The sequence below is a fragment of the Stegostoma tigrinum genome, chromosome 9 (assembly GCF_030684315.1).
Source record: "Stegostoma tigrinum isolate sSteTig4 chromosome 9, sSteTig4.hap1, whole genome shotgun sequence".
In the NCBI taxonomy this organism is placed as follows: domain Eukaryota; kingdom Metazoa; phylum Chordata; class Chondrichthyes; order Orectolobiformes; family Stegostomatidae; genus Stegostoma; species Stegostoma tigrinum.
Window position 1 is genome coordinate 40,366,180 of NC_081362.1, and position 27,916 is coordinate 40,394,095.

The following is a 27,916-nucleotide window of genomic DNA, read 5'->3' on the forward strand; positions in this document are numbered from 1 at the left end:
GAGATAACAAAGCGTGGAGCTGGATGAACACAGCAGGCCAAGCAGCATCCTAGGACCACAAAAGCTGGCATTTCGGGCATAGACCCTTCATCAGAATGAAGGATCTAGGCCCGAAACGTCAGCTTTTGTGCTCCTAAGATGCTGCTTGGCCTGCTGTGTTCGTCCAGCTCCACGCTTTGTTATCTCAAGTACTTAAGTTCAACAGTTGTTCAAGAAAACATATTTAAGATACCAATACGAATCTTATTCATACACATGCTAAAAACAAACCAGTTACCAAACAGATCTATTATTATTGAGATGGTTTGTATGAAACTTGTTTTTATGATTAATGATTGCAATTTAATTTACTTTTAAAATTCTGTTAGCTGCTTTTAAATTGTTCTGTGCCAAAAGTACATTTCACAACAAATTGGTAGAGCTGTTATTAGTCAAGAGTGGAATTGTAATCAATTTTGTTTTGTTTTCCATATATTTTTTCTATGCAAAGCGGAAAGGTCTTCTAGTGGCTTGCTTGTGTCACGACCTAGATCATAGAGGTTACACGAACAGCTATCTACATAAGTTTGATCACCCACTAGCTGCTTTATATTCTACCTCCACAATGGAGCAGCATCACTTCTCGCAGACGGTTGCTATTTTGCAGGTAGGATTACCTTGGATGTGGTTTTCTGAAGTACTATTAAACAGTGCTGATAGAAAATCTCTTGCAATAAGTCAATTGTATGTGATATTTAAAGTCTATATGTATGTCATCCCAGAGGGCAAATAGATTCATCTTTAATTAACTTATTCTTTGCCAAAACATTCAAACTGTAGGACTGCTTGTTTCATATACTGATCTCCACGTGTTCAGTTAAGCAGCAAAACATTTTACTGGTTATCTATAGTTTATCACAAGGGTCAGTTTCCAATTTTACCTCCTTGACCCCTTACTTGTCTGAAAACCAATAACCTTCCTGGATATGAACTCGTCTCTTTTATTTTGAAAGCCCCACCACCAAATCACCCAATTAACTAATAAATAACATTATCAAACAATGCCCATTAGAGCAGTTAACCAAGCTGTTGATTTTAAGAAAGCCCATCATCAAATCACTGAAATCTTATTATATAAGTAATGAACACTGCCCACCAGCGGTATGGACTTAGATTTTATATTCAAGAGCCCCTCAGAACTCAACTCTTCTTTCAAAAAAAAATTGGAAGCCTCACCACTAATCATCTATTTGAATATTTTAACAAATTGCAAGGACTGCTCACAAGAAGCACCTAATCACCCAAATAACTAATTAAACAATATAACAAGCAGTGTCCAACAGGGGCAAGGGCACTGCCTTTTATTAAGTCAACAGATTCAAACAGTTTATGACACATCCAATGAACAGGTGAGACTTGAACCCAGACCTTATAGCTGAAGAGTTGAACCCTACCACTGTGCCACAAACTAAACCTGATTCAGCTGTTTTGTTTTTCTATCCAGAAATGCCTTTACACACCGTCTGAGTGTCTTTTCCTACTGAGACTTCTTTAATATCCTGAAGGGCTCTGATGTAACTGTCATTCTTTTCCCATCAACTATGGTATTGTTTTACCTATTAACCACCACCACCAGGAAATCACCTGCATTTACCAATTGACTAATTTACAGGCAAAGCTATTCAGGGCAATGCAGAACATCAACAGTAAGGTGGTGAGGGGAGGAGGTTGCGGGGGGGAACCATCTCAGGTATTCAGCATAGAGTCCAATGCATGACACCGCTTAGTCAACTTTGGAACTTTTCTGTTTGAACCTTAGAGACCTGCATTTCTAACTCTGTCAAATCCAAACAGAATTGTCAAGCCATTGATCCTAAATTGACTTTGACTCATCTGTGTTTACAATGTTCAAGGGCTTTGTCTATGGTTTTGCACTTCTTTTAGGTTTCACTCACTCAAAGTAATACATTTTAACATTGTAGTAAAATATTCTTTTTGTGATCACAATGAATTAAACACCTTATATTGTCAATAATTTGCCCCTAATCAACAAAACATGCTAGTATTATGTAACTGAAAAATACCCTTCAGGAAAATCTCAAGTTTAGAGGCACATCAAGTTCTGAAATTATTCTCTGCTTGGCCTGGGAAGCTGAAATTCAATTCCTTTCTGTTAGTCTGCTGCCAATCTGACTGACTTGTTAGTTTTTGCTGATGATCAGTCATTACAAAGCTACTGCTCCAATATATGGCCTGAATAGCACTTTTTTCCACTTGATGCTGACTCCAGGAGTAAAGGCAATGCCACTTAGACTGGGATGAGTGTGGGTGGTGGCTGAGAAATATCTTATTGTTAGTAGGGTGGGGGAGTGGGGCTGACAATGGGGATGAGTAGATGACCGTCCAAGATGGGGAAAAGCAAGGTGGAGCCGGCATCCAGAGCCTAAGCTTTGGTCCTTGATGACCACTGCTGTTCAGTCTAATTCTCCCACGTGCATGCATAATGGAGAATCCAAGGTAGAAGAGAAAGTGGGAGAATGATGAGATGATAAGTGAGTGAGGGGATTAGAGGGCATGTGAGTGAATGCAAGTTCAGTGGAATTAGAATGGCACAAGTGAGAGTATGGGGAGCTGAATAGGAATTGAAGGCTTGAGTGAATGAAGAGCTGACTGGTGATGGGAAGACATGAGTGAATGTGTAGGAATCAGAATAGGAGGGAGCTCATAAGTGATTCAGGAGCTGAGTAGGAGTGGAGGGCTTGAGTGAATGAAGGGCTGAATGTTGATGTGAGAATGAATATGTATGTGTCACTGTGGGAGTTGGCAGAATTAGAGATGCAGGTCCCTTCACACAGATCAGTTCCGGTTGACTGGGAACAGGTGACGCTCATGAACTTTGTATTTAAGGACTAAGCTCGAAGAAGAGAGGAAAAGGATGTAGTTTCAATGGAGCAGGCAAGTCGGGATACTTCCTCATAGGTTTGCTTCTAGGCCCGGCCTAATTAGCCATTAACGGTCCCTGGCATTGGGTAGTGAGGTAGGGCCACAGTTCTTGACTGCCTGATACTCTTCCACAGCCACAGTTGAGCCCGTGTCTGTGTGGAGAGGCAGCATGTAGTGCCCACCAATATTCTCACTGACTTTATAGAGAGGTGGGCACTGCAGGGTAGAATGGCAGATCCACCCCTCCAACTCCATTTTGATTTTGTCTCCTGCTACCTTTCCCTCTTGGTGTCATTGCACTACCATGAACAGTCTGCATGTAAATTGGTTCTTAACTGGAAACCTGAGTGATTTAATGATGAGAGATAATAAAAGGACATAAGCTTTGGAGGCTAAGTCTCTAAGTATATTCAAGGCTGCAAGGATTATATAGAAAAGGCAAGAAAGTGGATTTGAGGTTTATCAGATCAGCTATGATCTCATTGAATGGCAGCTTAGATTTCAGTTTGTTTGTTCAGTGTGTTTGCGTGGTGGGTTTTCAAATATAAAAGACTGGGTTCTTTGCATTACCTTTTGTGAATTGTAACTGTTAATAAGGTGAATAATTAATTTTGTGCTAAGTTTAATTACAAAAAAAGTTTAATTTTTTCCCAGTGAAGGATCGCTTCTGGAGAGGGAAAGGTGAAACTACTATGCTGTAGATTGACAATAAAACACAAATGTTTTGCTCTCTAATTCAGTCTGTGATTATTGGTGTCTGAAACAGTCAAGATTTGATTTGAGATAAGTGATAATGGGAACTGCAGATGCTTGGAGAATCCAAGATAACAAAATGTGGGGCTGGATGTACACAGCAAGCCAAGCAGCATTTTAGGAGCATAAAAGTTGACGTTTCGGGCCTAGACCCTTCATCAGAAAAGGGGGATGGGGAGAGGATTCTGAAATAAATAGAGAGGGGGAGGCAGACTAAATATGGAGAGAGGAGAAGATAGGCGGAGAGGAGAGTATGGGTGGGGAGGTAAGGAGGGAATAGGTCAGTCCGGGGAGGACGGACGGGTCAAGGTTAGTAGATAGGAAATAGAAGTGTGACTTGAGGTGGGAGGAGGGGATAAGTAAGAGGAAGAACAGGTTAGGGAGGCGGGGACGAGCTGGGCTGGTTTTGGGATGCAGTGGGGGAAGGGGAGATTTTGAAGCTGGTGAAATCCACATTGAAACCATTAGGCTGCAGGGTTCCCAAGTGGAATATGTGTTGCTGTTCCTGCAACCTATGGGTGGAATCATTATGGCACTGCAGGAGGCCCATGATGGACATGTCGTCTAAGGAATGGGAGGGGGAGTTGAAATGGTTCGCGACTGGGAGGTGCAGTTGTTTACTGTGAACCGAGCATAGGTGCTCTGCAAAGCGGTCCCCAAGCCACCCCTTGGTTTCCCCAATGTAGAGGAAACCACACCGTGTGCAGCAGATGCAGTATAACCACATTGGTGGATGTGCAGGTGAACATCTGCTTGATGTAGAAAGTCATCTTGGGGCCTGGGATGGGGGAGAGGGAGGTGGTGTGGGGGCAGGTGTAGCACTTCCTGTGGTTGCAGGGGAAAGTGCCGGGTGTGGTGGGGTTGGAGAGGAGTGTGGAGCGGATAGGGAGTCACGGAGAGTGTGGTCTCTCCGGAAGGCAGACAAGGGTGGGGTTGGAAAAATGTCTTTAGTGGTGGGGTCGGATTGTAGATGGCAGAAATGTCGGAGGATGATGCGTTGTATCCAGAGGTTGGTGGGGTGGTGTGTGAGGACGAGGGGGATTCTCTTTTGGCGGTTAGTGCGGGGGCGGGGTGTGAGGGATGAGTTGCAGGAAATGCAGGAGACGCGGTCGAGGGCGTTCTTGACCCCTGCCGGGGGGATGTTGCGGTCCTTGAAGAACGAGGACATCTGGAATGTGCAGGAGTAGAATGCCTCATCCTGGGAGTAGATGCAGCAGAGGCAAAGGAATTGGGAATAGGGGTTGGAATTTTTGCAAGAAGTTGGGTGGGAGAAGGTGTATTCCAGGTAGCTGTGGGAGTCAGTGGGCTTGAAATGGACATCGGTTTGTAGGCGGTTGCCTGAGATGGAGACAAAGGTCCAGGAAGGTGAGGGGTGTGTTGGAGATGGTCCAGGTGAACTTAAGGTTGGGGTGGAAGGTGTTGATGAAATGGATGAACTTGTCGAGCTCCTCTTGGGAGCATGAGGCGGCGCCGATACAGTGACCAATGTAACGGAGGAAGATGTGGGGTTTAGGGCCCGTGTAGGTGCGAAAGAGGGACTGTTCCACATAACCTACAAAGAGGCAGGCATAGCTTGGGTCCATGCGGGTACCCATGGTCACCCCCTTAGTCTGTAGGAAGTGAGAGGAATTGAAAGAGAAGTTGTTGAGGGTGAGGACGGGTTCAGCTAGGCAGGTGAGGGTGTTGGTGGAGGGGGACTGGTCAGGTCTGCTGGACAGGAGGAAGCAGAGGGCCTTAAGGCCATCTGCATGGGGAATGCAGGTGCATAGGGACTGGACGTCCATGGTGAAAATGCCGATGTTCATTTCAAGCCCACCGACTCTCACAGCTACCTGGAATACACCTCGTCCCACCCACCTTCCCGCAAAAATTCCATCCCCTATTCCTAATTCCTTCGCCTCTGCTGCATCTGCTCCCCAGGATGAGGCATTCCACTCCCACACATCCCAGAAGTCCTCGTTCTTCAAGATCCCCACCCCCACCCCTCAGTGGTCAAGAATGCCCCCAGCCGTGTTCCTCGCACCTCATCCCTCATACCCCGCCCTCACAATAACCGCCAAAAGAGAATCCCCCTCTTCCTCACATACCAACCCACCAACCTCCGGATACAACGCATCATCCTCCGACACTTCCGCCATCTACAATCCGACCCCACCACTAAAGACATTTTTCCAACCCCACCCTTGTCTGCCTTCTGGAGAGACCACTCTCTCTGTGACTGTCTTGTCCACTCCACACTCCCCTCCAACCCCACCACACCCGGCACTTTCCCCTGCAACCACAGGAAATTCTACACCTGTCCCCACACCACCTACCTCACCCCCATCCCAGGCCCCAAGATGACTTTCCACATCAAGCAGATGTTCACCTGCACATCCACCAATGTGGTATCCTGCATCTGCTGTACACGGTGTGGCACCCTGTACATTGGGGAAACCAAGCGGAGGCTTGGGGACTGCTTTGCAGAACACCTACGCTCAGTTCGTAGTAAACAACTGCACCTCCCAGTCACGAACCATTTCAACTCCCCTTCCCATTCCTTTGACAACATGACCATCCTGGGCCTCCTGCAGTGCCATAATGATGCCACCCTTAGGTTGCATGAATAGCAACTCATATTCCACTTGGGAACCCTGCAGCCCAATGGTATCAATGTGGATTTCACCAGCTTCAAATTCTCCCCTTCTCCCCTTCCCCCACTGCACCCCAAAACCAGCCCAGCCCGTCCCCCTTCCCTAACCTGTTCTTCCTCTTAATTATCCCCTCCTTCCACCTCAAGCCGCACCTCCATTTCCTACCTACTAACCTCATCCCGCCCCCTTGACCTGTCCGTCCTCCCCGGACTGACCCATTGCCTCCCTACCTCCTCATTCATACTCTCCACTCCACCTATCTTCTCCTCTATCCATATTTAGTCTGCCTCCCCCTCTCTATTTATTTCAGAATCCTCTCCCCATCCCCCTTTTCTGATGAATGGTCTAGGCCCGAAACATCAACTTTTGTGCTCCTAAAATGCTGCTTGGCTTGCTGTGTTCATCCAGCCCCACACTTTGTTATCTAAGATTTGATTTGATTTATTGTTGTCACATATATCTAAGTACAACGAAAAGTTTTGTTTTGCATGCAGTACAGGCAGATCTTAACATGGAAAGGTTTATAGGGTAATTGAACTGAGTGAGGAATACAGAGTTACGACTGCTAAGAAGATGCATAAAAAGCAAGATCAGTGTTAGATTTGAAATTTGAGAGGTCCATTCAGAACTTAATAACAACAGGGAATAAGCTTCCTGGTACAAGTGTTTCAGCTTCTGTATCTTGTTGACAAAAGAGGTTATGACCAGTTGGAAGGGACCTTTGATGATTTTGGCTGCCATTCTGTGGCACCAAGAAGTGTAGATGAAGTCAGTGGATGGAAGGTTGGCTTGCATGATGGTCTGGGCTATGTTCACAACTTTAGAACATAGAACATAGAACATTACAGCGCAGAATAGGCCCTTCAGCCCTCGATGTTGCGCAGACCTGTGAAACCAATCTGAAGCCCATCTAACCTACGCTATGCCATTATCATTCATATGTTTATCCAATGACCATTTAAATGCCCTTAAAGTTGGTGAGTCTACTACTGTTGCAGGCAGGACATGCCATGCCCTTACTACTCTGAGTAAAGAACCTACCTCTGACATCTGTCCTATATCTATCACCACTCAATTTAAAGCTTTGTCCCCTTGTGCTAGCCATCACCATCTGAGGAAAAAGGCTCTCACTGTGCACCCTATCAAAACATCTGATCATCTTGTACGTCTCGATTAAGTCACCTCTTAACCTTCTTCTCTCTAACGAAAACAGCCTCAAGTCCCTCAGCCTTTCCCCATAAGACCTTCCCTCCATACCAGGCAACATCCTGGTAAATCTCCTCTGGACCCTTTCCAATGCTTCCACATCCTTCATATAATGCAGCAACCAGAACTGTACGCAATACTCCAAGTGCGGACGCACCAGAGTTGTGTACAGCTGCAACATGACCTCATGGCTCCAAAACTCAATCCCTCTAGCAATAAAACCTAACACACCGTCCGCCGCTTTAACAACCTGTCAACCTGGGTGGCAACTTTCAGGGATCTATGCATATGGACACCGAGATCTCTCTGCTCATCCACACTACCAAGAATCTTACCATTAGCCCAGTACTCTGTATTCCTGTTACTCCTTCCAAAGTGAATCACTTCACACTTGTCTGCATTTAACTCCATTTTCCACCTCTCAGCCCAGCTCGGCAGCTTATCTATGTCCCTCTGCAACCTGCAACATCCTTCCACACTATCCACATCTCCACTGACTTTAGTGTCATCTGCAAATTTACTAACCAATCCTTCTACGCCCTCATCCAGGTCACTATAAAAATGACAAACAGCAGTGGCCCCAAAACAGATCCTTGCGATACACCACTAATAACTGAACTCTAGGATGAACATTACCCGTCAACCACCACCCTCTGTTGTCTTACAGCTAGCCAATTTCTGATCCAAACTGCTAAATCACCCTCAATCCCATGCCTCCATATTTTCTGCAATAGCCTATTGTGGGGAACCTTATCAAACACTGTACTGAAATCCATGTACACCACATCAACCACTTTACCCTTGTCCACCTGATTGGTCAACTTCTCAAAGAAGTCAATAAGATTTGTGAGGCACGACCTGCCCCTACAAAACTGTGTCAACTATCCCTAATCAAATTATTCCTTTCCAGATGATTATAAACCCTACCTCTTATAATCCTTTCCAACACTTTACCCACAACCAAGGTAAGGCTCACTGCTCTGTAATTACCAGGGTTGTCTCTACTCCCCTTCTTAAACAAAGGGACAACATTTGCTCCAGTCTTCTGGCACTCTTCTTGTAGACAATGACGACACAAGGATCACAGCAATCTCCTCCCTAGCTTCCCAGGGAATCCTAGGATAACTCCCATCTGTCCCAAGAGACTTATCTATTTTCACTGTTTCCAGAATTGCTAATACCTCCTCCTTATGAACCTCAATCCTGTCTAGTCTAGTAGTCTGTATCTCAGTCTTATCCTCGGCAGCATTGTCTTTTTCCTGCATGAGTACTGACGAAAAATATTCATTTAGTGCCTCTCCTATCTCATCGGACTCCACACACAACTTCCCACTACTGTCCTTGACTGGCCTTAATCTTACTCCAGTCATTCTTTTATTCCTGACATACCTAACTGATCTACCTTTTTCCTGTACCTGAGGTATGACTACCTCCCTGTAACTCCTCTCAATTACCCCCTCAGCCTCCCGACTGATCTGAAGTTCATCCAGCTCCAGGTCCAGGACGAGTTACTTGATGCGGTTTCTGAGGAGCTGGAGCTGGAGTTGGGTGCACTTCCCGCAGATGAAGTCAGTGGAGACACAAGTGGTGACCCTTACCTCCCACATTCTACAGGAAGAGCATGATGCTGCCCTAACATCCATTCCCACTGTTCTAAATTCCCAAACAGACTATTGAAAAAAACAGAAACTAGTAACCTTACCAAATCGGCACTCAGAACCTTTTTTTTGTTTTTTTTTGATAAGTCCCCTGGGACAGATGGGATTTATCCTAGTATTCTCTGGGAAGCTAGGTAAGAGATTGCAGAGCTTTGGCTTTGATCCTTGTGTCATCATTGTCTCCAGGAATAGTGCTAGAAGACTGGAGCAAATGTCCCCTTGTTCAAGAAGGTTCTTCTTGGGTGGGAGACACTACCTAAGTGGTGTTTCAAGTAAAGCAACCACCCAAATGTATTACTTCCCTTTCTCAGCCTTCCCATGTCTGCTCCTGCTCAGCATACGCCAAACTTTCTATAGTTTTGTACGGTCCTGGCCAGAGCAGTTACCATACCAAGCCATGATGCATCCAGATAGAATGCTTTCTATGGTGCATCTATAAAAGTTGGTGAGAATCTTGATGGACATGCCAAATTTCCTTCCTCCTGAGGAAGAAGAGGTGGTGTTGTGCCTTCTTGACTGTCACATCAACGTTGGGGGGCCCAGGACAGATTGTTGGTGATCTTGATGATCTCAATCATCTCTGTTGATGTAGAGAGGGGTGTTTCCCCCTCTGCTTCTTGAAGTCGATGATCAGCTCTTTAGTTTTGCTGACATTGAGGAATAGATTGTTATCTCTGCACCGCGTCACTAAGCACTCTGTCCCTTTCCTGTATTCTGTCTCGCCATTGTTTGATATCCAGCCTACAACAGTAGTGTCATCAGCAAACTTGACGATGGAGTTCGGAAGAAATTTGGTCACACGGTCATGAGCGTACAGAGAGTGCTGTAGGAGGCTGTGTACCTATTCTTGTAGAGACCTGGTGATGAGGATTGTTGTGAAGTAAGTGCTGTGGTCTGTCTTCACTGATTGTGGTTTGTGGGTCAGGAAGACGAGGATCCAGTTGCAGAAGACAGAGCAGAGACCTAAGTCTCAAAATGGAGATTAGTTTGCGATTATAGTGCTGAAGGCAGAGCTGTAGTCACTAAGTAGAAGCCTGACCTAAGTATCCTTATTATCCAGATGTTCCAGGGATGATTGCAAGGGTTTGGGGCAGGTTGGGAGGCTGGAGTTGGAATGAGCTATGACTAACCTCTCAAAGCACTTCGTCATTATGGAAGTCAGAGCCACTGCACAGTAGACATTGCATGTGTTTTCTTTGGCGCCAGGATGATGGTGGCCTTCTTGGAGTAGGTGGAGATTTCAGATTGTAGAAGGGAGACATTAAAGATGTTAGCAAATACTCCCACCAGCTGGTCCACACAGGATCTGAGTGCAGAGCTGGGGACTCCACCTGGGCCATTGCTTTCCATAGGTTCACTCTCATGAAGGCCAATCTGACGTCTGCAGCAGTGACTGAAGGAACAGGTGCATCCAAGGCTATCAGGCTAGGTGACACCGTTTCGCTGACCTTCTGTTCAAACTAAGCGTAAAATGCATTGAGCACATCAGAGAGGGATATATTTTGGTGGACTATTCTGTTCTACTTTTTATAGCCCTTTTTGTTGTGTAGGCCTTGCCACTCATGGCAAGTGTCTGTGTGGTTAGTTTGGGTCTCTAACTTAGTCCAATATTGCCTCTTGGCATGTCTAATGGCCTTACAGAGGTCTTATCCTGTAAATTTCAGGGTTGTCTGAATTGAACACCACATGCCTGTTCTTCAGCAGGCAATAGGTTTCCTGGTTCATCTGCGGATTCCAGTTGGGGAACAAACTGATGGAGCAACATTTGTCCTTATCCTATGATATATCCTAGCCAAATTACTGTTCCATTCACATCATGCCAAGCATTCAGGTATATCTCTACAGATTTCTTTATACTTTCTCAGTAGTCTTACAAGATCCTCCCACTATCCCCTCTGTTCATGAGTGCATAGTGTCTAACTGTCGCAGTATTTCTGTTAGCTAGTCAAGCTGTCCACCTCTCCTTCTACCTCACTATTATCTCCAGCATTTTCCACTATACCACCTGACATACTTTTTCGTCGTAATCACCTTACCTCCAATGATACGTTTTTGCCATGTTTATGTGACATAACCAATGCTGCTGCTTTTAATCGGGGATATTTACTTGCTAAATCACCTTACTAACCCTCCTAAATAGTTTGTTTATACCACTGAATTTCACTGTAAGAAGTTCACCTTGCACAAACAACAATACCAATACTTCATCTCCCACTTAAGCATTCAGCAATAAAACATTTTATCTGCCCAGTTTTTTCGTCTTTGCCTGTGAAACTTCCAGATGCTCTTGTGGTAACCTATATGCCCCCTCTGAGTTCTTCTAGAAAAGTGGATATATAAATCAGCATTGAGGACGACTTTTGAAGAAGGGCCATTAGACTTGAAATATTAACTCTGCTTTCTCTAAACTGCCAGACCTACTGAATTTCTCCAGCAATTTTTGATTTTGTTAGAATCTTTTGGTCCAAGAAATTCTGCCTAATCAATTTTAATGGACTTCTAATTTCATGACCATAAATCATAAATGTACTAAACCTAGTACGTTCATTTGGAGAATCTCTGGTAGAAAATAGTAAAAAGTCTAATATTTTATCACCAATCCCATGAACATTTGCAACAGCATACCTTAATCATGATTTTGAGAGACAAATGGTATCTCTCCAACACTCCATGTGTTTGTGAATGATATGCAATTGATTTCAACTGCTTTTTCCCCACACTGCTAATGATTTCCTGGAAAATTTTAGACATAAAGTTAGAACCCTGACCAGACTTTATCAATTGGTAGCCCATAATAAGTAAAACAAACTGTGTGAACTTCTCTACCACTGCCTAAGCTGTAATTATTCATGAAGGAACACCACCTGGGAATCAGTTGTCATAATCTGTCATTGTAATGGAATGCTGACGCCTGCTTTGTTTTTGATAATGATCCGATACAACTTACTAACATTCAACTAAATGGCTTTTCAAAAACTGGTAAAGGCCCTAAAGATGCTGGATTAATTGTGTTGAGGTTTTCTCACCACCTGACGTGAATGCCATGTTTCTCAGAACTGCACAATGTGTTTCGGAAGTCTTGGCAATGTAAACTACCTGTTTATCAATGCCTGAGTTTTCCGCATTCTGATATACCCTGCCATTGGAACTTCCTGTGATAATGGCAATGTCTTCTTACAGTATCTGGGCGGTTACCACTGTTTGAAAACAACCATTCATTCTTTGTCAGCAGGCCTATGAGAATGTTTCCCTTTTCTCATCAGAACTCCATTTTTAATATGAAAACACTCTGGAACTCCTTCAACCTCAGCTTCAGTGTGAGCTGCCTGTGCTAATTTTCTTAACTTTGAATCTGTTTTCTGAGCCTCAATTAACAAAGACATGCCAAATACATGTTTTGAATTATCCTCATTCTTAAATAGTGTTTCAGCTAACCTAATATCACCTTGCAATATTACTGTGATCTCTGGTGATGGACTTTGTTTAGCCATTGCTCTAGTCGCTATACATGATGGAAAACTACCTGGAATCTGATCCTACAATTGTTCCATTCCCGTAGACTTAACTGGATTTTGTGTAATAATACGTGAAGCTCTAACTTAAACGCCTGCCACATCATTCCTTGAGAATAAATCAAGTTCAGCTGCAGGTAATTTCTTAACTATCTCAAGTGCCACTAGTCCACACAAATGTCACACTCCTTTGAGACTTTGTACATTGGAACTGGGATATACACTCCACAAATCCCATTTCCTGACACTTTGGTTTTCAATTAACAATCTGGAGGAAAACCTAAATCTTTCTCCAGCAAGACAGTTTGAGTAGCCTCTGTATCTCTTAGTATTGTTATGGCATTGGATGCTCTCATTGAGGAAAAAGGGGCTATCTTCCCTTTAAAAAACCCTTCAAATTTCTCATCTGATTCTGTGTACTTTCTGCATTGACAACATTATATACCTCTGGTCCTTTAGTTGTAGTTAAAACTACACACTGATCTGTCGCTCTTTTCTTCTGAGTTTCCTTTTCAACTCATCCTTATGAAAGCCAATAAATCCCATGGCTTTTCTCTGAATGTGTTCCACCTTTTTACAACGGAACAGCTTAGTTTTTCATTTCCATCTGCGTCCTCAGTACTGTCTCTTCAGATACATTGAGAAATGTTGGCGTATTCCCAGCTATCCGTTCTTTAACTAGGATGCTTGCCTTCCTTTCACTCTCTCATTTTCTATTCCTGTTGAATTTATGGTGTGTCAAAAAATAGATTTAATTTTGTGCTTTAGTTTATAATTATCAGCCAATATTGCTGCTTGACACCACTTGCACCCCTCACATTCTCAACATGAATTTTTATTGCAGAAAGTAGTGACGTTTTTAGAATTCTCTGGCAGATTAAAAATGACTCCTCAGTCATCATTTTGATTATTTCCTCCTCCCCACTACCACCACTTAGCCTCTTGATTATTTAGTACATGAATTAAGTATAATTGTCTTCCACCATGAAGGTTGATGCAAAATATTAGTTTGTTTCCCTTGCCCTTATTTCCTGTTGCCTATCTTTACATTTCTTCTGTATTTAAGCAAACCCTTACTGTCCATTTTTATGCTACCTCCTAGTTTATCCTCACAGTTTATTTTCTCCCTTTTTATTATTTTTTGGTCATATTTTGTTGTCTTTTAAAACTTTCACAATACTGATTTGCCACTTATCTTTGTCATATGGTGTGTTTTTTTTTCCCTTGATTGGGTACTGTCCTGTACTTTTCAGGTTAAACGTGGTCAATTTATCCTCTTCCTGACTGAGATATAACTTTGCTGTGAATCTATCATAATCTAGATTTTTTTAAGCCTGTCATTGTTCAGCAATAGTCCACTCCAGCTAACTCTGCTCTCATTCCCTTGTAGGCACCATTATTTAAATTCAGCACCCTTTCTGACCCAAGTTCTAGCCTTTGAAACACTCTTGAGTTCTGCCATATTATGATCGCTGTTCTCCAGGACGTATTTTACTCTACAGATGATCACCTAATGATCATATGCCTGTGCAGTTGCATAACTACACTGAGCGGTCTATCTACAAGTGGCAGCTTGCAGTGAATGGTGCCATTTACTCATGCAGGATTCATCCTCTTCCTGCACATGATCTGGGTTCTTTTGGTGAGGGGCATTCATGCTGATCTGCAATGTGAAGTCAGCCCAGGTCGCCTGCATCTAACGGGAAAACTTCCTATCACCATCTCTGGCAAAGAAAACCACCTTTTGAGGACAGCTAGAGCAAACTTCCAGCAAAGTGTTGCTAAACCTCGCAGCCAGTTTCTGCCTAGTCTGAGACCTCTCCGTAAGTTATGGGGATAACTAATTCAGGCTCCAGTGATGCTGCAGGTTTGCAGCGAGTGAAGCGTTATCTGGTTGTCTTTTAATATGGTGACAGAACCTTCGATCCCCAAGGTCCCACGGAGGTAAGAACTTCCTGGCCACCTGTCCAGGATGATTCACCTCGCACAACATGTCTCATACACGTACTCAGTTGAAAGATGTGTGAACAAGTGAGAAAATCCATCCTAGGCCCTACCAAAAGTGTTGACCACAACATGCTTGATGAAGTATTATCGTTGTGCAATTTGGCAAGCATGAGGAACAGAAAGATGAATGTTTTCAGCTATTAAACTGAATGAGGAATCGAGGTTGACTGCATTCTGTTGATTGAAACTAAGAGCATGTGCTCTGTCAGAAGCTGATTAAATTTTAAGGAATTAAGTCGGTGAATGGGTCAGAGTGGCTTTTGTTATGAAGAAGGAATAAATTAGAGAAGGTGTGGTAGCTAAGCCAGATACATGAAAACAAAGAAGTTTCAACTCCAGGATAAATTAAGAAAAAGTTAGATACTTTGGAATGGGCTTGGACTTTGCATTATTGTTGTTAGTATCTTATATACCATTGCATACCGTTGGATCCTGCTAAAGCCTTTGAAAATATCCTGACTTATCGATGGTATTCAGGAGCAAGATTCGAAGCTGAATAGTTTGCTGAAAACTGTACTGGTGAAAATGAATTAGTTCAAATCTTCCAAGGTGATGCATAATTTGGCTTGTAAGCTCAGAGTTGTTGCGAAGTTGGGTAGAGTACTTGTGGATTGGAAGGCAGTAAGTTAGAATTTGGTATTTGTAAAGTGCTAGGGGGTGGCAGCATTGTGAGGTCCCTTTAAAAGATTATATGCTTTTTCTGTGTTTAGAGATTTAAAATGAATGTCTATGAACAGCAGCTTGAAAGTTTGCAAGTACACAGAGAGCATCTGCATTGAAACATTTGTATCAAAAATCTGTAAGGTTAGCAGGCCAAGTAGCAGTTTTTATCAAGACGACCAACCAGCTTTTGAATTTAGCCAATCAATTTGAACCTGGTAGTTTAGATACCAAAAATCTGTTAAGATTACGTCTGATTGTTTTGACAACATAGGACCAATCCTATTGTAAGAAATATTGATATGTCATCAAGGGTATAAAAAGAAGGGAGCAGTAGGAAAAAGACTACAGGACTAGCTGCTATACACCGGAGCTAAGGCCCTCGGCTCTCTGTCTCTGTCTCTGTCTCTCACTCTCTCTCTCGCTCTGTCTTTCAGAGAGAGAGAGGATATCACTGGGTCTCACAGCCTCCTCAGTATCTTAGAAAAAGCACCATCTAAACAACAATGGTACCAACAGCACAACTAGCTAATATTCCTGACAGAAGAATTGATGGAGAAGTCACAGAACATTCCAGAAGACACACAACCTGGCTGTAATTTCGAGAGATTAAATTTTTTTATATGTACATGAGACTTGTAATTATCGGAACAGCATATCATTAGAATCTTGCTTTACTCAAGAATGGTTGGTAGCTAGAAGGGATTTATTCAGTTTGAGAATAGTTTAGTTAATTTGTTTCCTGTTAGAGTTAGATAAATTTGTTACTTGTTGATTTTAAAGTGAGTGTCAGGGATTCATTTTTATTTAATGACTAGAAGTTGCTGGAAAGCAGGTTACACCACTTTTCACGCTCCTTTTTACAGAATATAGGGCAAGGTGGTGCTCTTTGGGTGTTTCGGTTTTAGTTTGGTGGGGAGTCAACCTCTGGTTTATAACAGATTGGGGGCTCATCTGGGATGTGGACAGAATTGAACTGATGTAGGGTACAAGAGGTACCAGTAAACTTAAACAAACTTGGAGATTCATGTCTGAGATCTTTAAATAAAACTTAAGTGAGAAGTGGAAAATCTGTTTAATTTTGGTTGCTTGTTAGTTAAATCAAAAGGCGTGTAATGGCTGTTTCAGTCACTAAGAGTTTTCTAGGGGTGGAAGAAGTGACTTTGGGGGTTTTACAAAAGGTGAGCAAGGCAAGGTTGTTGGAATTGGCAGACAGGCTGGTGTTGGGGTTGCCTTTGTCAGAAAAGGAGAGGTAATTACAGCAATAGTTCAACATCTAAATTTCCTGGAAACGCCGTCAGAATTTTTTGAAATGGCGAGAATTCAATTGCAGGTGAAGCAGCTTGAACTGAAACTGTGTCTGAATTATGGTTAAGAGCAGAGGAGAGAGAAAGGGAAAGAATCGCTCTGGCCGAAGGAAAAAAAAGCAGAGGAAGGCCCTAGCAGAAGAAAGGAGAAAAGAGAGAGAGTTTGAACTTCAGAAGTTTGAAAATTAGACAGGAAAGTTGATGTAAGTGAAGGTAGAAGGTAGGCTTAGTGAGGAGGGTAATGATGATGAGTAAATCCATCGTAGCCAAAGGCCCGGCAAGGATATATACAAATATGTCCAAACATTACCAAAATTTGATGAAAAAGATAGTAGAAACCTTTTTCGTTTCCTTTGAGAAATTGGCTAAACAGATGAACTGGTCAGAGACAACATAGGTGATGTTAACTCAGACCAAGTTGGTAGGCAGGGCTGGTGAGGTATTTGAAGAAGTAAAACACACTATTTTGAGTGCCTACGAATTGGTACTAGATGCATATAGACAACAGTTGAGAAATTTAAGGCAGGAATCAAGTCAGACTTGTATCAAGTTTGAAAGGATTAAACAGAACAACTCCAATGGATGGATGAGAGTATTTAGATTAAAAAAAAGACACACGAGGCTCTTAGTGAAGTTTTTCTGCTGGAGGAATTTAAAAACTCAGTTCCAGAGATGGTAAGAACTCATATTGAGGAAAATAAAGTTCAAACGGTAAGAACAGCTGCAGGGATGGTGGATGAATATGCATTAGTGCATAAATCAAAATCTGGCTTCTGACAGCAATTTCATTTTGTGAGGGATAAAAATTGGGAAAGAAGGAGATTATTCAATGAAAACTAAAAAGATCATGCTGGGCACCACATGTGAGAAAAGAAACCCAAGAGGGTGGAAAAGAGGTGAAGGACCTCTGGTGTTTTCACTGCAATAATGTGCGTCAAACAAAGTCACGATACTGTGGTTTAAGAAAGGCGCTGGGAAAAAGGATGTGGTCAAAGAGGCTAAATCAGTGGGGTTAGTTGAGGCAGAGAAGGAAAACCCAAGAGAAGCCAAGGAGCTGCAGTAGAGTGCTCAGCCTAGCAACGGGCTGGATAGTAAGATTATGGCTGATCTTTTCGAAGACTTCACCGGTGCAGGTAAAGTTTACTCAGTTACAGTAGGAGGAGTAGATAAAGAAGTTAAAATATTTAGGGATATGGGAGCTGGTCAGTCTGTAATAGTAAGAGATGAAAGTATTTGCACACGGTCTGAAATATTGCCTGAGAAAGTGATAATCTGTGGAATAAATGGAGAGAGAATTAGTGCTCCCTCGTGTAAGATAGTCCAATCAAGACTGGGGAGGGATATGGGCTAAAAGCAGGGAAATGGGATTACTTCAGTTTAGGAAACCGATACTGTATGACTCTATTGCTAGAAGTTCAGTAGGTCTGGGGGTTTGCAGGTAGAGTCTGATAATCTTTCGTAGTGATAATGTGAAATTAACAGATCCCCAAAGAAGAGAAGTAAACTTCATGAAAATAAGATAAATTCAAATGGTGAAATGAGCAGGAAGCAAACATTTTAAAGTCTTTGGGGAGCTGTGCATAGCACCTTTTGTACATTTTGATATCCATGAGCAATGGATCTGATGGATTAGGTGAAAAAAACATTCTTCATATTAATAAAACAGAATTAGACAGTGAAGGGAGACTCTTAAGTTTGCTGTGTGAATTTAAGGTGGGGAGAAATGTGAGTCAAATATATCAGTCTTCTCTTTAAAAATACACCATTAGGATATAGAAGACATGAAAAGGAGAATTCGGACATTGTGAAAGAAAGCTCTACCAAGCAATCAAATGTAGCAGCAATCAAGTTTGCAGGTCCACAGGAGTTCACACTTCGGTTCAATTAAGTTTGCATATAGTTAATTTAGTGAACTTGAAACAGAAATGATGCTGACTTGATATTTTCCAACAGATCAAGGTGACTAATGTAATTGTTGGAGGAATGGTAGAACCAGGTCTGATGGAAATCTAAATTCAACACATGGTACAGGTGGCATAGGGGAACCTAAGGCTGGGTGCAAAAAGTGAATTTTTTTTATTTGTATGTATGCAATCTAATTGCTTTTAGACCAATTTCTCCATACAGAAATATTTAAACACAAGCATTTTCTGAGAGATGAAATCCGAAGGACAAAATAAATGTAAATAATTTCCAGTAAAGTGGTAAAGGTTAAAATTAGCTTCTGTACTGTTTATTGAATTTTTTATTTCCACCAGTTGGAAGGGCATAATATCTTCTCCAGTCTGAATGCTGATGATTATGAGCAGTTGCTTGAAATCATTCGGAAAGCCATCATTGCAACTGATCTTGCACTATATTTTGGAAATAGGAAGCAGATAAGTGACCTGCTACAGGCAGGAGCATTGGACATCAACAATCAAACCCACAGGTAAATGTTTCCTATATTTAAACTGAAGTTAAATGTTAGAAAACCATCGTAGAAATTGTAACAATTTTAATGAACAATTTGAACTGTCCCTTCAAAAACAAACAAAACAACTGCAGGTGCTGAAAATCTGAAATGTTAATAACACAAGATTCTGGAAATACTGAACAATTCCGGAAGTATTTGTGGAGAAAGAAGCAGAATTAACATTTCAGATCTGGAACCTTTCATCCAGATCTGGGAATTATTGGAAATGTAGTAGATTTTGAGTGAGTGAAAACGGGGATGATAAGAAATCAAATGGGACAACTGCAACATAGTGGAGGACATGAGATTAAGTGACTAAAGGTCTGATTCATGATGGTGCCAGCACAATGCAACTCCTTGCGAGCTCCGTACAGCAGATCTAATTGTAGCATTTATAACCGTTCCACACTTTTATGTCTAAGCACCCTATGAGCTGTAATTCTTGCTTACTATGACCTGCCTGTACTGCTCGTAAATAAAAGCTTTTCACTATACTTATGTACATGTGACTACAATAAATCAAATCTATTGTCCAAGGCTAAAGTAATGGGACAAATAAGGAAACACATGATACTTTATGACTTCAGCTGTTATTATTAATGGGCAAGTCAAGTCCCAGAAATCTGGCTTAATATATTATACTTCGCTCTTGATTTAACAAGACAGTCTCTCACTGGAACATAATCACACCATGTTGCAGATTTGGTTATCACAATAAAACTGAAGTTTATCATACAAAAGAAGTGAAATAATATAGAATTAATCAAACTACCTGTAATGCATTTAAAGGTTTTGAAGTGCACAGTGAAACATATATTCCACGAATTCCAACAGTGTCCCATTATAGTACTCTGTGCAGAATTTCATGATTTTGAAAATCCAATAGCCCTCCTTTGGTTCTCAACATCACATAACCCCTTAAGAGTGTTAACCAAACACTCTGGTCTGGAATGTTTAATCTAAACTCCTTACACTGAGGTGACCTATGTCTTAACAGTTCTGAACCCTTAGGAGAAACTGTTTTATATATCCAGATTCAACCAAGACCTCTGAAAAATTACCTAAACTGAAACTCGACAGCTTTTCCAAGCTATGAATGTCTCCCCGAATCAAAAATTTCTATGACCTTATAAACTGAAAACCTAATGTGCAAATGTTTATTTGCTTGTAAAAACTCTTCTCAATAATCAAACTCCATTTCACATCAGGAGCTGTATTGCTTTTTCACAGAAAATCACTGTGGCTACAGAAATGCCTACAAGTTAATAGCTGAACCCCTTCTGATGTACAGACCAACAGCCACATGCAACTAACTCAAATCCAAACTCTAAATTAAGTATTTATCTATATTAAAATATAGATAAATCACAAACCTTGCATCACAATTTTAAGCAGAGCTATGGTAGTAGCTGCTGGAAAGCCGTCATCCAGAAGCAAACCAAGGAAATAAGGGAGAAAGAAATCCATTATGTCCTTGGCCTGCTGTAGTGTTCAGATGAAAAGCAGTGGAAATTTGAGAAATAGCACTCCATCTTTTAACTGAATACTTTGCAACCGTTTTACAATTTTCTATTGGAAACCGCATTTTGTTTCATATTTCTTTGTTTTTTCATTCCTGTCATTTCCTTTTATTCCCATGGCTTTACTTTCAAACCATAAGACCATAAGACATAGGAGTAGAAGTAAGGCCATTCGGCCCATCAAGTCCACCCCGCCATTCAAATCATGGCTGATGTGCATTTCAACTCCACTTCCCTGCACTCTCCCCGTAGCCCTTGATTCCTTGTTAATCAGGACCTACCATTCACATCTATTGAGATATTTTCTTTACTTGTTCTGTTCCCACTCCATTTGGCCTTGCACCCTGAAACCTGTTGTCATTTGATTCTTCTTGTCTGTCCTGCCAGAAATTTTCTCTTGTTCTCCTTCCTACCCCGCTCTTTCCATTCACTCAAAACCTATTATAGTTCACATGTTTCGAAGTTCAAATGAAAGGTTACAAATCAGAATTAATAACTGTTTCTCTCTACACAGGTGCTCTCAGACCTGCTGACCATTTCTAGCGGTCCTGTTTTACTTTGAAGTCTTCTTTGTAACCTACCAATAAGGAGCCGAGTTTCCAAGATTCAGAGTCACATGTTCAAATTTAAAAATCACCCTTGCTTCAGATGGGCTTGAAGTAGTTGGCATGAGTATTGCCAGTACCTGGTAAAGTTACTGTGCAGTCTGTTTCCATGGAGCAGAGAACATCTTGAATTATAATTTTATAGTGTAGAATTCCTTAAAGATCTATCCAACCATTTTCTTTCTTGTACCATTTCTATGATGTAGTGTTTATCACATTTGTATGAATTGGTGCCACAGTGGAGAGTTGTGTGGCACACTGATTAGCACTGCTGCCTCACAGCGCCAGGGACCCACATTTGAATCCAGCCATAGGTCACTGTTCGTGTGGAGTTTGCGCATTCTCCCCATGTTTGCTGGGTGTCTGGGTACCCACTGGGTGCTTCAGTTTTGCCTCATAGTTCAAAGATGTGCAAGCTAGGTGATTTGGCCATGGTCAGAGGATGTTCAGGTTAGCTGGATTAACTAGGGCAAATAGAGGGGGTTACTGCGATAGGGTGGGGGTCTGAGTCCAAGTGAGATGTTGTTCGGAGGATCAGAGCTGACTCAATGGAACAAATATCCCTTTTCTGCACTTTAGGAATTCTGTGATTCTAGTTCCTTTTTCTACCTGTTCAACCCGTTTCTCTCTTTAAAAACCTGTTACTCTGGTATGGATTATGTTACTGCTGCTTTTCTGATGACGTATTCAGTGTCCTAATAACCCATATGTAACAAGAGAAAAGTTTCTGGCCCCCCTCTCCATTTTTTTGGGTGTTCATAAATTTCTGTTCTCAACTTGCTGGCCACTGAAGATATTCATTCATAAAGTAAATTGTTAAAAATTATAGTTTTAAAAACTTTTATAAGATCATGTAATGTTCTTTGTTCTAATTTTTCTACCCTTAAAAGGAAAAGCTGGATACGTTTTTATTAAACCCTTGTTCATGGATTCAAGGAAACTTTAGCACCATTGTGGCCATTGAACCTAATGTGCCTGTACTGACTGTCTTCCATTTCCTTTGTTTTGTGAAAGACTCCTATAAGAAGTAATTAAAAACAACTGGAATGATAAACAGTGTAGAAAGCTTTCGCTGCTGAATAAATAGGAGTTTGTAAAAACTAGAACATTTCTGATGGACTTATATATCAAAATTAGTGGTATCAACTACGTACTACACTGACCGTAATCTCCTAGGCTCATTCATTTTTCAGTTTTATTTTGTTTCTCTTTCAACATCAACAGAGACAGAGTGATTGGTCTAATGATGACAGCTTGTGATCTCTGCTCCGTCACCAAGTTATGGCCAGTTTGCAGGGCCACAACCGATGATATTTATGCTGAATTCTGGGGAGAGGTATATACCTTTTCTAATTTATTTAATAACAAATTTGATAATTGTAGGCAACTTTCAGAGGCAGCTGTAGTGTCTTAATATCTTAGCTATTATCAGTATTAACCCTACTTGTAACCACAGGTAATTACTGTAAAACCATAGACAACATTGATTAAACTACTCAATTAATGAAGCTTCAAAAGACCCTAACTTTTTGGACTCTGGTTTTGTGTGCTATTGACAACTCTCAGCGGAGAACTAATTTGTATTTGGTACATATATCAACTTGGTGACTATAACACAACCAATGATACTACAAAAGGTAGTAGATTTGGTGATTTAAGAAATTCCTACAGGGAATACAGATGACCGTGGGATGAGGATGTTAACTGCTGAGTTATGAGCCTCACGAGGCAGTGGTGCAGAAAGTCCATCCACGGGCCTGCCCACCACGGACTTTACCAGGATGGAAGCAGGAAGGTGGCAAGGCCTCCAACGATCACATTTCAATGTAACTAAATACCTCTCCACCACAAAATACACCATGGGGAGGATGCAAGATTTTGCCAACATTTCTAGTCCACTGCCTGAAATTAATCCCAATGAGCAGAATTTACATTGAGTTGTAGAAGTTGCAGCTCATGAGTACATTATTCAGGCCCTGATGCTACTGAACAAGCATATGGATGTACATGGAATAGCATAGGTTAGATGAGCTTAAGATCGGTATGACAGGTTGGCACAACATCGAGGGCCGAAGGGCCTGTACTGTGCTGTAATGTTCTATGTAAATATATGTTCTCTCATCTGTAAACCTATTGCTTGCAAATATTTTTGTATTCCTCCTTTCTTTTAATATTCATGTCTTTCTCTTTTAAACTAACTTTTAGCCTCAGTGGTCATGAGTGATGAAAGATCCCATAGACCAGTAGGGTTGGATTTCATCCTTGAGGTCAGAATTGTAAGTCAGGTCATTTCCCAGTGTTTTGATTCTACCTCCTTCCTGGCAGTGCCCACCAATGTTATATTCATGTTGAGGTAAGAGGACCAGCCTGGATTCTGGACCTTCATCTCCAAAAGCAGTCCAAAGGAGGAAGGAGAGGCATATTGATGCAATTTGAGCATTGAAGGCCTGCGTCCACTTCATCCTGCTTTCCCTCACCACCCCCACAGTTCTGTTTACCCCTTGCCATCTGTGCTCACCTCACATACCATTGCTGCCACATCTCTTTGCCTATATCCTGTATATTCTGCTCACCCCACTAAATTCTCATGATTCCCTTATTCATCCTCAATCCTCAACCATCACCCCTTCACTCCCATACTATGCCCACATATATCTATAATGTTTTCCCCTCGGAAAACCCTCTATTCCCACACATCCATCATCCATTATAAGTAGAGTTCTTAAGCCCTTGACAATTTCAGATGCCCAGAAACCTGAAGATAAACTTAAAAACAGTCAAAAAGATATAACCTTTTAAGTGGTCATAAAACATTGAAGAGATGGTGGCATTAGTAGTCATGTCATTGGACTAGTAATCCAGACACCCAGGCCAATGCATTGATACCATGGGTTCATATTCCACCGTGACAACTTGAAGACATAAGGAACTGAGAGCTAGTTACAGTCACGGCAGCCGTGAAGCTACCATAGATTGTCATAAAAGCCCATTTGGTTCCTGAATATCTGCAGAAATCTACCTTCCTTACCTGCTTTAACCTAACTGTGATTCAGCGTGTACAGAAATGTGGTTAGCTCTTAATTGATCTCTGAAATGGTCTAGCAAACTATTTCATTCAATGGAAAAGTAATGATGGGCAACAGATGTTCACCTTGCTCATAATAGCAATATCCTGTGAAAGAATAAAGAGTTAAAAATAAAGCTTGACAGCTGTATCAACAAGGCTTATTCAGCTGAATCCATCAGTATGTTGGAGCAGAGCTACTTGTGCATAATTAGAAACCATAGAAAGATTGCATCAACAACCCTTGCAAAGATCAGTCTTTTTGTAGGATTTAGAATTCATTGAAGCATTCATAAGAACTGAACTGTGTAAGCAGAATTTCCAGAGCTGAATAAATTAACACTTCTAAAAGATTCAGTAATCTGATAAAGCTTTGATCTAAAGCTTTGAATCAGATTGCTGAATTGTCATTCAATGAAAAGAATAAATCACAGGGAATAAGTAGCACAGTCAAAACGGAATATAAATCTTTTTCAATGTAAAAGAGCACTTTACCCATTGAATAATGTACTCTAATGTCCGGTTTCACAGTGTTGGTCGTTTGTATGATCAATTTAAGCAAACCAAAAGAGAGAGAACCATATCCTAGTAAGCAGTAATATTTTTTCTAGGTAGGAAGCACGATCACAAGTTAAGGCAGGTTTGCATAAATTATTTTCAGTTTTAGTTTTTAAATCAATACGTACCCTTTATAATGATTGAAAAGTAGGATTATAATAACTGAGTTTAATAATAGTTAGCTTTATTTTAGTTTCTGTTAATTTAATCACATGATATTTTGCACGCAGGGTGATGACATGAAAAGAATGGGAATTCAACCTATTCCTATGATGGACAGAGAGAAAGATGACGAAATTCCCAGTGGCCAGGTAAATAGAAACTTGAATTTGAAATTGTCACTGTTTAGAAAGCCGTGATTGATTAATAGTTAGTGTTATGCTTTTGTTTTAATATTGGCAGTCTGTCGATCCAGTATTTCATTAACTATCCTGCTTCTCACAAAATGTGATCATCATTGCTCAAGGTTTAATTTTATGTGAAGGTTCATGATCCAAATCAAGTGAATTGCTTGCATGTGCATGCACACAAAATTTTACAAACTGCATTGTGATTTAGAGAAAGAAACTGAAGTGTCTTTCTTCATAACTTTCGTAAAATCCAGGGACTAAATTTGATGTTGATGAGGGCGGGGTCTTGCCTACCAACAAGAATCTCATGTTGCTTACTTTTGGGAAGGCCTGTCCTTTAATCAGGGTGTGAGTTGGGTAATTGTTTCAGAGATAGTAGGAACTGCAGATGCTGGAGAATCTGAGATAGCAAAGTGTAGAGCTGGTTTTCTGAAGAAGGGCCTAGGCCCGAAACATCAGCTTTCCTGCTTCTCTGATGCTGCTTGGCCTGCTGTGTTCAGCTAGCTCTACACCTTGCTATCTGTGAGTTAGGTAATGGCAGGTTTTCAAGGAACCTAGCACCCCAAAAAGGAAATTCCAGCTGCCAGAATTTTTTGGGGGGAGGGATTGGTTTGGGATCTAGGCACAAGGCGGGAAGGTTGATAAAAGTGGCTACGTGGTCCAGTCTTAATCAGGGATAAAAAAGAGTGCCCATGCACTGCGCTTCTGTCCAAATAAATGTCAGCATTTTGGCATTACTTTCCATCCCAGCAGTCATAACTATTACAGTTGTCTGAACTCCCCTCCCCCCCCCCCCCCCCCCCCCCCCCCTCGCCTTTCTTGGTTTGTACAGAAACCTCATCAGTGGTCTAATTTTTGTAACAAAGAAATTGACAAACTAATAACAACTCAAGACTTCATAGATATTGTGCCTTTTAGCTTACAAATGTTTTCCAAATTGCTATACAGAAATAGTATTGGATAATGTTTGACCATTCTTGTGCACTGTTGCCATTACGTCATTTGAATGGTTGACTAATTGATACACACTGTAATTGTTAATATCTTTCTCCTCACTTAACATCTTCCATGACAGCAGTTCTTCCTGCCTACGTAAACTTTGTGCGGATTTCAACATCACCATGCACTTTTACGTAGATGTAAAGATGTCATTGAGGTGGAAAGGTGAGGCTGAAAAGAGGCATTCAGAATTGTATGCAGTATTCCAAAAGTGGCCTCACCAACATCCAGTACAACCAAAACATAATAGCCCAACTACTATACTAAATGCTATGACCAATGAAGGCAAGTGTACCAAACATCTACTCCACCACTCTTGCCACCTGCAATTCCACTTCCAAGGAACTATAAACCAGCACTCCTAGGTCTCTTTGTTCAGCATCACAACCCAGGGCACTATTATTTACTATATAAGTTCTGCCCCAGTTTGCCTTACCAAAACACAATACTTCAGATTTATCTAAACTCCATCTGCCACTCCTGGCCCCATTGGCCCATCTGATCATGGTCCTTTTTTATTCTGAGATAATCTGATGTAAGGCTAACTGATCTATAGTTCCCAGGCTTTTCCTCACAGTCTTTCTTAAATAGTGGCACCATATTAGCCAAACTGCAGTTCTCTGGCACCTCACTCGTGGCTATTGATGACACAGATATCTCAGCAAGGGACCCAGTAATCTCTTCCTTACCTTCCCACAAAGTTCTGGGAAACACCTGATCAGATCCTGGGGATTTATCTACCTTTTATGCATTTTAAAACTTCCAACACCTGCTGTTCAGGAATATGAACTCTTCAGGCATCGATTGTTATTTCCCCAAGTTCCCTGGCTACCAATTCCTTTTCCACAGTAAATACTGATACAAAATATTCGTTTTATATCTCACCCATATCCTGTTGTTGTACACAGTGATCGGTGATCATTAAGGGATTTTGAAGAGGTAATTCTGTTTTCCTTTTACACAGGTTGTTTTCTTCAATGGGGTAGCTGTGCCTTGTTACCATACACTTGCAGAGGTCTTCCCATCAACCTCTCAACTGCTTATATCTTGCAGGTAGGAGTTACAACATTGGCCATCTTATAATGCATCTTACATTAGGTGCTGCATCACCCTCATCTAGTAAATGAAGCAAGCATATTTAAAATTAAGAAAAAAGAGCATAAACATGACTTGTAAAGCTTTCATAGCTCAGCTTAATGATCCCAGTACAGAGTGACTTACTTAGAATTAATTCTATCAAAGACCACAGAAGATCTTGGACATATAGAATCTTCTTGGAACCACCAGACTTCATCCTTTGTCCAACATGGCTGTCAGTACTGAAGGAAGAAAGCTCAATACAGCTTTTGCACTGAAACAAAACTGTTCAGTTCAAATTATAAAAAATATAAGAAATAGGAGCAGAGAAAAACCATACACCCAACCCTGCTTTGCTGTTTAATATGATCATAGACTACGTATAGTGCAGAAAGAGGCCATCTGGCCCATGAACCCACACTGATCCTCTGAATAACATCCCAACCAGAACTCCCCGTCGACCCCACCCCTAGTCCTGTAACCCCACATTTCCCATGGCTAATTCAGCTAGCCTGCACATTCATGGACACTACAGGGCAATTTCCCAAGGCCAATTCACCTAACCTGCACATCTTTGGACTGTGGGAGGAAACTGAAACACCCGGTGGCTGATCACCAGCTTGAAATCTA

At 41.5% G+C, this 27,916-nt stretch overlaps 1 protein-coding gene across 6 annotated transcripts in view; it reads left to right on the top strand.

Moving 5' to 3' along the window:
• The window catches only part of pde10a (phosphodiesterase 10A), a 479,754-nt gene that overhangs the window by 416,254 nt on the left and 35,584 nt on the right, over positions 1-27,916 (top strand). For 3 of the 6 annotated variants that reach the window (XM_059648492.1, XM_059648493.1, XM_059648496.1), the window contains 5 exons: positions 491-646; positions 18,917-19,089; positions 22,463-22,574; positions 25,091-25,171; positions 27,174-27,262. In XM_059648492.1, coding sequence (XP_059504475.1) covers positions 491-646; positions 18,917-19,089; positions 22,463-22,574; positions 25,091-25,171; positions 27,174-27,262 — 611 coding nt within the window. Of the gene's footprint in view, positions 1-490; positions 647-18,916; positions 19,090-22,462; positions 22,575-25,090; positions 25,172-27,173; positions 27,267-27,916 lie in introns of those variants that run through there. The other 3 variants (XM_059648494.1, XR_009446146.1, XM_059648495.1) reach the window with 3 other exon arrangements.